Source organism: Mus caroli, chromosome 3 (genome assembly GCF_900094665.2).
Source record: "Mus caroli chromosome 3, CAROLI_EIJ_v1.1, whole genome shotgun sequence".
Lineage (NCBI taxonomy): Eukaryota > Metazoa > Chordata > Mammalia > Rodentia > Muridae > Mus > Mus caroli.
The window spans coordinates 110,033,557-110,044,376 of record NC_034572.1 but is presented as its reverse complement, the minus strand read 5'-3'; the positions used below and the strand labels follow the sequence as shown (position 1 = coordinate 110,044,376).

The following is a 10,820-nucleotide window of genomic DNA, read 5'->3' as shown; positions in this document are numbered from 1 at the left end:
CTCTCTCTCTCTCTCTCTCTCTCTCTCTCTCTCTCTCTCTCTCTCTAATAAAAAAGCTTGTCCTGTTCTCTTACTTGGTGCCCTGATAAATGGAGTGTCGTTGATTGAGCCTTACCTGAAACAATCACCCACACAGGTGCTAGAGCCTGACTTACAGGGTGTAAACGCTGCTGGCTATGTGTGCATGGTAAGCTATCCAGGTATTAGTTATTCTGTAACTGTGTGGTTTAGTGAGATAATCCAGCTAGAGTACTTTGGCGCCTGGGGACATAGCAAGTGATCAATAAAATTAGGTATTATTACTGTCATCATCATTATCTCAATGTCCTGATACCATGCTAAGTGAACGGCATCTATTGACTGTGTGGGGTAGCTCACTAATGGCAAGAGAAGGCTGGAGAACTAGAAATGGTGAAGAAACAGTGTATCTGCAGGGTCCACATAGGAGAGCAGGACCATGGCCAGGGATTCCAGCCACAAGGAATTTTTATTTACTCATTTAAAAATTTTATTTATTCAATCTTTTTAAATGAGCACATACAGTCTTAGATATCATTGTGTTATTTTTGAAAGAAGTGTGCTTAAGTAGAGTCTCCTCCCCATCAACCCTCCCACTGCTGATACCCCAGCCCTCCATCATTCCACCCACTGCTGATACCCCAGCCCTCCATCATCCCTCCCACTGCTGATACCCCAGCCCTCAATCATCCCTCCCATTGCTGATACCCCAGCCCTCCATCATCCCTCCCATTGCTGATACCCCAGTCCTCCATCATCCCACCCACTGCTGATACCCCAGCCCTCCATCATCCCTCCCACTGCTGATACCCCAGCCCTCCATCATCCTTCCCACTGCTGATACCCCAGCCCTCCATCATCCCTCCCACGGCCCAGCCCCAGCCCTCTCTTGTTACCTCCCCTGGTGATTCTGACTTTCATGTCAGCCCCTCCTTGCTCTGCTTCCTTATCACCAGCACCTTTCACTCTCTCTTGCTCTCCTAGTTTTCTAGGCTTTATTTGTAACTACATCCATTTCCATACATACATGTATATATTACAAGCCAGGATCCACAGATGAAAGAGAACATATGGATTTTGTCTTTCTGAGATTGGGACACCTCACTTAATATTATACATCCCAGATTCATCCATTCCCCCCCCCCCGGAAATTCCATTTTCTTTACAGCTGAGTAACATCCCATTGTGAATTGGTTCCACATTTTCATTATCCACTCTGTTCATGGACATCTAGGGTGGCTCTAAATCCTTTCTATTGTAAATAGGGCAGCAATAAATATGGATGTGTAGGTATCTTTGTGATAGGAGTCCTTTGGATATAGTGAGTGGTACGCTAGGTCATACGGTCCATTTGTTTTTAATGTTTTGAGTAATCTTCATGCGGATTTCTACAATGGCTGTACTAGCTTGCACCTCACCTACATTGAATAAGGGTTCCACATTCCACACATCTCCAACAGCATCTGTCATCAGAGTTCTTGATGTTAGGCATTCAGAGGAAATTTAGTACAGGGAGTTTGTTACCGTGAGACTAAGAAGAAAGACAGCAACGAAGGATGCAGAGGGTGATGGAGAACGTAGTGGGTTCCTTTGAGGCTGAGGGATGAAAGAAACAAAGGGGAGTTGGGAGAACGGAGGCCCATGGAGGAAGAGCCTCTGCTGGTCCTCATGGCTCTGAAGGGAATGCCAACTGCTGTGTGGATTTGGGGCTTGAGGAGTAGAGACCCAGAGGCTCTGCTGTCAGAGAAGACATCTGGCCGGTTCAAGGCATGCCAAGCCGAGATGGGAGTTCTGGCTGAAGTGCTGACAGACGGGAAGAAAGGCTTCCTTTGGTTGTCTTGCCATCTCTCCTATTTTGAGAGCAAACGGGAAGGATGCTCGAAAGGTAGTGTGCATGGAGTAGTAGGTGGACCCAGAATTACAAAGAGTTGGAGGCCAGGCTTGGAGCTGAGAGAAAATTTTTAAAAATGACAGGGTGAGCAGAGGTGCAGCCAAGAGCACAGTATGGAGACCCTCTGGTTCACTCCGGAGCACGTGATCTCTTGGGGGGTCATTCTTTCTCCAAAGCACATGATTCCCTGGGGGGGGGGGGTGTCATTCTCCAGAGCACATGATCCCCTGGGGTCATTCTTTCTCCAGAGCATGTGATTCCCTCGGGGTTGTACTCCAGAGCACGTGACCCTGTGAGCACCTAATGAGGTCACTTCACTTGCCTGGGCTGCCAGGAATCTGCCAGCAACTGGCAAACCTGAATGGGTGAATCCTGAATGAGTGATTGGTGGTAACTGCTGTGTTAGGAAACTAGTCCTCAGCCCCTGGGGCTGCAAGGCAAGGTTTTCAGTGACCCAAATTCCCGTGGTCACTTTGGATGATTGGCCAAGAGTAGATCAGTAGCAAGAATGCTTGCTTGCTGGGGGACATGCCAGGACGCATGGAGATTGTCTCCCCCACCGTCAAGAAAGAGTCTACCAAAAGTTACTCTTTTAACTTTCCTTTGAAATACTAATATTTTCATTGGACATGTATATGTTTATGCTACACATATGACTGATTAAAATTATGTATATACTATGGAGCGACAGTCAAATTTAACACATGGATCCAGTCCCGCACGCTGTTTTTAACTATAGGCAACATGCTATGCACTAGGGAGGGCCCTTGATTATATTTCTCTTGTCCAGTGGACCTCCATCCCACAGTTCCCAGCTGTTATTTTAAGGAGATGGTTTTGAGAAAGCTTACAAGCTGTGACTCGGACATTGCATATGATAATTAATCACCACCCTGTTTCACGGGGAGTGGTGCTATAGATGGAAACGCTACCTCTAGCTTCCAAAAAGCCTTCGCTGTAGCTGAAACGAATCTATTTAAGTAAAGAATAATGTTCAAGAAAGAATGTCACCCCAAATCACCCCAGCACTGCTCTGTACATTTGAGTACTTCGGAACTGCCTTTGTTTGGGGTCTCCAAGATTATGCTTCTTGGATTCCAGATTCTTGGCCAGTCATCCAGAGGTTGCCATTTTTTTGTGAACTCTTTCGAAAACACAGAGTTTTTTTTTAGGTTGTAGTCGCCTCTGGTGTTCAATTAGGTCAGCCCCTACTTTGATGGCTCCTTGTGGTTTTCTGCTGACTGTCCCTTGTTTGCCTGTAGGTTACCCTCTCCACGCTCCTGAAGCCTACTTTCCATATTTCAAGAAGAACAACGTGACCACGATCGTGAGATTGAACAAAAAGATCTACGAGGCGAAGCGCTTCACAGACGCTGGCTTCGAGCACTATGACCTGTTCTTCATAGACGGCAGCACCCCCAGCGACAATATCGTGCGGAGATTCCTGAACATCTGTGAGAACACCGAGGGGGCCATCGCGGTCCACTGCAAAGGTGTGTGTGAGCTCTCAGCGGCCGCTGTGCTGGGAAAGGGCGGGCCCAGACCCACCTAATAATGAGCCAGACCTGCGGGTGATAGGATTCAGTGGGATGTTTTTCTTTTGTTAGATAGTTGGAACGTGAGCCCATTTTAATAATCCCTTCCCTAAAGAAAGGATTAATCGCCTTGGTGGTGGGGCCCAGCTTTCTGGACAAGCCATGGCATGAACTTGTGACTCTTCTAAGCCCAGGCGCATTGACTCAGAACCCCACTAGCAGGAAGCAACACTTCCTTCAGAATTGATCATCTTTTCTTCGTACTCTTCCATCATCTGATATTTAGTGTTTCTATATGAGCGTGCGTGTGGCTGTGTGTTCACGCGTGTGTATGCCAGAGTTTGACAACTCAAGTCTTCCAATTTTGTAGTTTTGAGACAGGGTCTCTCATTGAAGTAGGAGCTTGCCTTTTTGGTTACACTGACTGGCCCGTGAGTCCCAGGGGCTCTCTTCTCTCTACGCTCCCCATTCACGAACACCTGCATTATATCTGGGTCATGACAGTGTCTGGCTCTAACTGCAGGGCCCCCATTCTTGCTTGGCAGGCTTACTGACTCTCCTCCTAGCTCCTCTCGATGGCTTTCGGGTCTCTCTACTCTTCCACCCTCGCGCCGCCCCTCCCCTAAGTCTTATGCCTCATAGAATAGAGGGTCTTCCCACCCATTACTCGATGTGGGTTGTCTCAGAATTAACTGGAAGACTTTGCTGTGCAAGTGAATACCTGGCTTCTGGAGTGGGCACTTTGACTCAGAGACTGGTCAGGTAGAGCAAGTGTAGGTCCCAGGTTTTAACAAATCAAAACGCAAGATTTCCAGTTAAAATTGAGCGTTACGTTAAAGTCGGAAGGAGCTCAGATTCCACTGTGGGTTTTCTAGTTTGGCGATCTTCATTCCCACGGAGACAAATCACTCCATCACTCCTGGGAATGAAGCCTCTAGCGTGCCACTCGCAGCTCTTCACGGTGCCGCGAGGTGGCGCTGCTCACATTGGCTTTGCGTCCACAAAGGCGTTTTTTGTTGCACGTTATGCAAATCGGCCAGTAGGTGTTGGGGATGGTACTGTTCTTTTCATGTGCGGAGCGCTGCTGTAACTGCCTTATTCAGACAGTGTGGCTTTGGTTCTGACAGAAATTAAAATACCATTTTGTAGGCCCTTGTTTCTATGTTTAAGATCTGAGTAGGTGGAGGAACTTTGCTGAACATGTGAGCTCTGAGCAGCGATGCCAGGCTGCGTTCGTTCTCCCAGCAGCCTGGGAAGACAGGGAAGCGACCGGCACATGGCCCCCGATTTAGGGATGGCTCCCGAAGCCAGGCTGCATCCACCTTTGGCGCAGCTCTTCTCTCGCCCTTCTTTGTGCGGGGAAGACCCTGGCTTGCAGGACAGTCCTCTCTCTGGGTTGTTAGACTAAGGCGTTCCTTTGCTCTCTTCTTTGCTTCTGATCTCTCCGGGGCAGAGAGCTGGCTTGTTCTGAACGTTTCTTTGGCACTCTAAGTTTGTTTTATTGTAACCCTCCCGGCGGGAACGAAAGGACTCTAAATAGTGTCTTGTGCCAGCCGCGTTTGACTATCAGGCTGTTGAGATTATGAACCTCACGAAAATGGATTTTCCTCAGCATTTTCCTGCTGGGAAAAGCCAGCTAGAGGGAGATCTCTCATCTCTCTCTCTCTCTCTCTCTCTCTCTCTCTCTCATATTACTGACAACTTGTCGGGTCACTTTGCAAGTCTTAAGGGGTCACACTCTTCACTACAATACCTTGAGTGAATCCCCTTTTCTGTTTTCTACTCTCACATATATCTTTAATTAGACCACTGCGGATAGGTACTTGGCTCTCTCTCTCTCTCTCTCTCTCTCTCTCTCTCTCTCTCTCTCTCTCTCTCTCTCTGTGTATATGTATGTGTGTGTCTCGAGGTGGGATGAGGGGAAGGGCAGTTGGGACCTAGCCTCTGACCTAACTCTGATAACCTGGTGGTGGTCCCATGCTGTTAGAGTTTGCTCACATGCAGGACAAGGCCCACCATTCCCATATACCACATGTTAGAATCCGGGGGCGGGGGGGGGGGCGGGGCATAGCTTTCATTTTTTACATACTTTTTTAATACAGTATTTTTTATCATGTTTCCCCTCCCCCCAATTCCTTTCCTATCTTCTTTACCTACCTACTCACCCAGAGACATGTTCTCTGTCTCTCTCAAAATAAGAAAACAAAAGACAAAAATCAAAATAAACAAAAGATCAATTAGATGAAGAAAAAAAAAAAGCTCAAACAAAATAAAATGAAACAAAAGCTCCCCAGCCCACAAAGACATGGGGTTCATCTTGTGTTGGTCAACTAACTTCTGGGAGTGGGACATGCCCTGGGATGTGGTTAATTCAAATAGGGAGACTCCCTTGGGAAAAACTGTTTCCTATTGTCAGGAAATGGCTTTTTGGTTATGGTTGGAACCCTGTGTCTGCTTCCCTGTCTCAGTGCTGGGACCCTGTGAGGCTTGAACCTGTGCAGCTCTGGTGAGCGCTGACACAGCCTTCTGTGAGCTCGAGTGGGCATCACTTGCTCTTGCAGTAGATGGGAACTAGCAGCGATCCACTGTGGTCAATGAGCAGAGAGTGAGCGACTTGGGAGCACTCAGGCCTAAGTGGGATGCCTTCTTACCGTCCCCCAGCCCCCACCAAGGCCCAGGGATCTAAGGGCAAGTGGAGGTGGAAAGATTGTAAAAGCCAGAGGTGGCAGATGATTCCAAGAGAACAGTGTATCCCAGACAAAGCTTAAGTTTAAATGTTGTGTCTCCCTCGATGGCATGTGGCGTCTAAGAAATATTGGGAAAGGACAACTCTGAGGCTAAATATTCTTGTTGATAGACAGGCTTTCTCTATATATCACCTACCTGTGAGTGCTTACCTCTTAAGAAATGCACACACACACACACACACACACACACACACACACAGAGAGAGAGAGACACACACACACAAGAAATGTATACACAATTTTTTTTCCCCTATGGCAGAGGCAGAGATGTTTTTCTTCCCATATTTCCACTATCTTTTTTTTTTTTTTTAAAGTGTTGAAGTGAGCTCTTAAAGAGGAGTCACATTGATACCGGGCATCACTTACATGTGAGATGGCTTTCTCCTTTCCCCTCCTGTTAATGAACTCGGGGTTCTTTTATACACATCACACCTTTGGTTTAAATTGCAGCTGTTTTGTTTTTAATGGTGTACTTAGCTACCTGGACTTGCTAATTACTTTGACATCTGCCCTGATTAAGTCAGCTTAATTTTCTGGAAATTCAAGAAGCACTCAGTGTTTTAATTGAACTAAAGGAGATGGAAGTGAGCCTCCCATCCTTTGTTAAATGAACTCTCCCCGGGGAACGGGGAGAGAAGGAAAATGTCATGTGTCAACATACAGTGGCACTTGGGGGCAAATTAGACACAGTTAATTTGTGGCAAAGGTATGAAACCCACCACAAGGCCTTGTCTGCAGTCCACATTAAAGGATCGGCTGTAAATTGGGGGCATTTTCTAGCACCAACATTCATCTAAAATACAGCAACATTGTTACTCTGTGATGTGCATACTGATGCCCTATTGGGAGCCAGAAGAAGGACTGGTAGTCTAAAGCGTTTGTTATAAATAGAGCACCCTGCACCTTTGTCATGCGGTGCCAGGGAGCCCTTTAATTACGGATGCTTTAACATTTTTTTTTTTTGTTAAAGTTTTAATAGAAACTTAGTGAAGTACTCCTATTCTGTTCCCTGTGGTAAGAGCTCCCAACGATGGAGTGCTAAGTAGGTTCTTTTTATAGACCTAAAATTATAGACTCCTTTTAAAAAGGGGGGGAAAGCAACTTCAGTTTCAGAGAAATTTGAACATTTGCAGCACCATCTCTTGGCTGTCAGGAGGATTAGGAACCTGACCGGGGGTACCAGGCAGCTCCCTGCATGAGGAGTCGTTGTGGGAGTCTCTAGGAAGGAGCCCCCTCTGCTCCCCAGACAGGGACCCAAACTGGAAACCCCCGAGTCCCACTGGTTCTGGTGCCTGTTCTCAGCATGCTCAGCGGCAGCTCCTCCTGAAGTTAAGCAAGCCTTGTCAAGTCTCCGGAGAGTGACTGAAACAGTTCATAGTGAAGTGAGAGTCAGGAGAGTTAACTGCAACAGTTTCTTCACGTTGGTTAACTTTACCCTCTTATTTATGTTGATGCTTGATCTGGGTCAGAAGGTGCTTGAGGTAAATACGAGATACACACACACACACACACACACACACACACACACACACACACACCCCTCGTCTAGTAACAGTGCATGTATGCTTTGCAAACAGAAAGGCGAATGGGAAGGCCAGCCCAGGCATCTGTGGGCATGAACCTGACTATCTGCCCTTTCAATGTCACATTTGATGTCCATTCTAAGCAGTATTGCTATCAAGTGGACACACAGTTTGTGCTGAGTAAAACCCTTGTTATTTTTTTCCTGCATAAAGTACAGATTTACGCACTATGTATAGGTTCCTGTAGCAGCGCAGTTTCATGAAAGGCAATTAAAAATAAAATGTCCAGAGATGCCCCTGGGAGGCAGTTATATCAAAAAGGCGGCCAGGCAGATGGCTCAGCAGGTAAAGGTGCTTGCTGCCACGCCTGCCCCCACCTGAGTTTGATTGCTGGGATCCACACGGTGAAGGTCGCTGCCTGACCTCTGTGTGCACATGTACATCCCAGATAAGCCAATGTAATTTAATTAAAGTAACTGTGGAAAAAAAAAACCTGACGTAAAGACATTCATTTTCTATATTTTTAATACTTCTTAAATTAGATTGGGTTTAAAAAATTGATGAGCAAGGATGTGTATTTCACCATTAGACATTATGACTGTTTCTCAGCTCTGAGCAAATACCGTGCATTTCCTAATACTGGGAGAGTAGATTATCTTCATTATTTGACCAGGGAGGATGCAATAATTCAAGTCCATGGTTTTATTCATTTATTGTAGCATTGGGGATTGAACCTAAAGCCTTATGCATGAAAAACAAACTCTCTACCACTAAAGTTACTAGCCTAGTCCTAGACTATTCATAAACAAAGCTATTGACTAGATTTCATCTCTCTCTCCCCCTCCCCTCCCCCCTCCCCCCACTCCCCTCTCTCCCCCATCCCCTCCCCCCTCTCCCTTTCTTTCTGCCTCTTCTTTCTGACAGAGTCTCACACATTTTGCCCTGGCTGGACTTGAACCTCAGGATTCTCCTGCCTCTGCCTCCTCAGTTCCAGGACTAGACTATGTGTCACCACATCTGATTTTCCTCTTCCCTTTTCTAATGAGACCTTTTCATGGATGAATTCCAAGGTCAGAGATTTCAGGCATTTTAAATTCCACTGTGACCCAATCAAAATGTCTTTCTAATTCATCTCTTGCTCCTTATCTCTGCCTCCCAGACCCCCCCCCCCTTGGGCCATCTTTGCACCCCTGCCTCTGCCCACCTATCCCCCCACCCCAGCCAGCAGTTTTCTTCTTCCAGATCCATTTCTTGAATTTACGTCACTTTCTTATCCTATAATGTAGGGCGGTACCTTTTGTCCTTTCCATTGGTTAAACAAAAGTGTGGGTGGTTCTGTTTCATGTTTGATGGTTTTTTTTCCCTCTTTCTTTGGTATTGGGAATTGTACTAGGGGCGTTGCACATGCTTGGCAGGAGCTTTGCCAATAAACGACATCTCCAGCCTGAGTAAATATATGTTTTTACATGAGAGACACTGCGTGAACGCCAGCCATTGATGCCGTCTTAGCCCTCGAATCCAGTGCAGTCTGTGTACAGGGTAGTGTTCATGGGCAGATGCATTTGCTACACTTTGCATTTCTCGTTTCTCTCTTTTCCAGCTGGTCTGGGAAGAACCGGGACATTGATAGCCTGTTATGTCATGAAGCACTACAGGTTTACACATGCTGAAATCATTGCTTGGATCAGAATTTGCCGACCAGGCTCCATCATCGGACCCCAGCAGCACTTCCTGGAAGAGTAAGTGTCCCTTTCCGATGACTGTGTTGCCTTTTTGCCCTGAGCCTTTTTCATCTCCAATTCCCAGGGGTCAGTCCCTGGGGTCAGCCACTGAGCCAGTCACTGGGTCAGTCCCTGGGGACAGTCACTGGGGACAGTCACTGGGTCAGTCCCTGGGGACAGTCACTGGGGACAGTCACTGGGTTTAGTGAGACAACCAAGCTGCTAAAGAAGCCTCAGTTTTCGGATTCACGTGAGAGGGAATGGAGGGATGAGAAGATAAGGTTCATTAAGTTTCCATTCTGACTAGGTTGCTGCCAGCTTCGTGCTCATCATTCGGAAGCCCCGTCCCTTATTAACTCCCTTACACTTAGGCCTCTCCATCCAACCCCAGGCCGCTGTGCAGAAAGATGCAATTTGTAAGAATGCCCTTTGCGAAGCAGCCTGTCTCCCCTTGAAATATTAAGCACTGAATATTAAGCACAGGTAGGAGGAGGAGGAGGAAACTTTTCATTTGTCTTGAGATCATAGCTCTGGTTGGCCTTGACCTCGATACGAGGCTGAGGGTGACTCAGATGCCTCAGCTTCCACCTTCTGAGCGCTCAGGTGACAAGGTTGATCGAACCCAGATGTTTGTGAATGCGAGGCAAGGGCACTAACCAGCAAGCCACGCCTCCGGCCTCCTAGGATGAGATGAAGTGGTACTAGCCGTAGTCTTCAGTGCAGTTCTAACATACGCTCTGTTTCTGATACCCTATGCGGATGCTTTGCTTCCGTGCCCCCCCCCCCAAGTTGGAGTGATCCCATCTGACTTAAACCAGTTTAGTTTGGATGAGGTGTCTTAAGTAAGAAAGACGTTCCAAGTGAGCTTTTCACATCTGAAATGATGAACAAATCCTTGAGCCCAAGGGAGCACTAGTTTACTAAACCCACGGGGAATAACCGCTAAGAAAAAACGAGCACCAGGAAACAAACAGGAAGAACTCAGCTCAGAGAGCCAGAGACAGGAGAGTGATGAGTCCTAAAGAAAAGTTATGCGTAAATCGGGCCATTAAAGAGACGGAGGTGTCCAGGTTTCTCCTCATGTATATGAGTACACTGTAGCTGTCTTCAGACACACCAGATCCCGTTACAGATGGTTAGGAGCTGCCATGTGGTTGCTGGGAATTGAACTCAGGTCCTCTGGAAGAACAGTCAGTGCTCTTAACCACCAAGCCATCTCTCCAGCCCCTCCTCTATCTAGTTTTTGTTGTTGTGCATTTTATGCATCTATAGCATGGGGTATATGCCATGCGCTTATGATACTAACTGCTTGATAATGTTGAATAAGTGGCCTCAAGGTTCGAAACTTGAATTCCAAATGTTCCTAAAACCTAGTTCCTTAGGCC

General features: G+C 46.8%; 1 protein-coding gene across 1 annotated transcript in view; it reads left to right on the top strand.

Annotated features, from left to right (window-relative positions):
* The window catches only part of Cdc14a (cell division cycle 14A), a 154,892-nt gene that overhangs the window by 96,372 nt on the left and 47,700 nt on the right, over window positions 1–10,820 (top strand). The window contains exons 9-10 of the mRNA XM_021158702.2: window positions 3,172–3,402; window positions 9,315–9,453. Of these exons, the coding sequence (XP_021014361.1) occupies window positions 3,172–3,402; window positions 9,315–9,453 (370 nt within the window). The remainder of the gene's footprint in view (window positions 1–3,171; window positions 3,403–9,314; window positions 9,454–10,820) is intronic.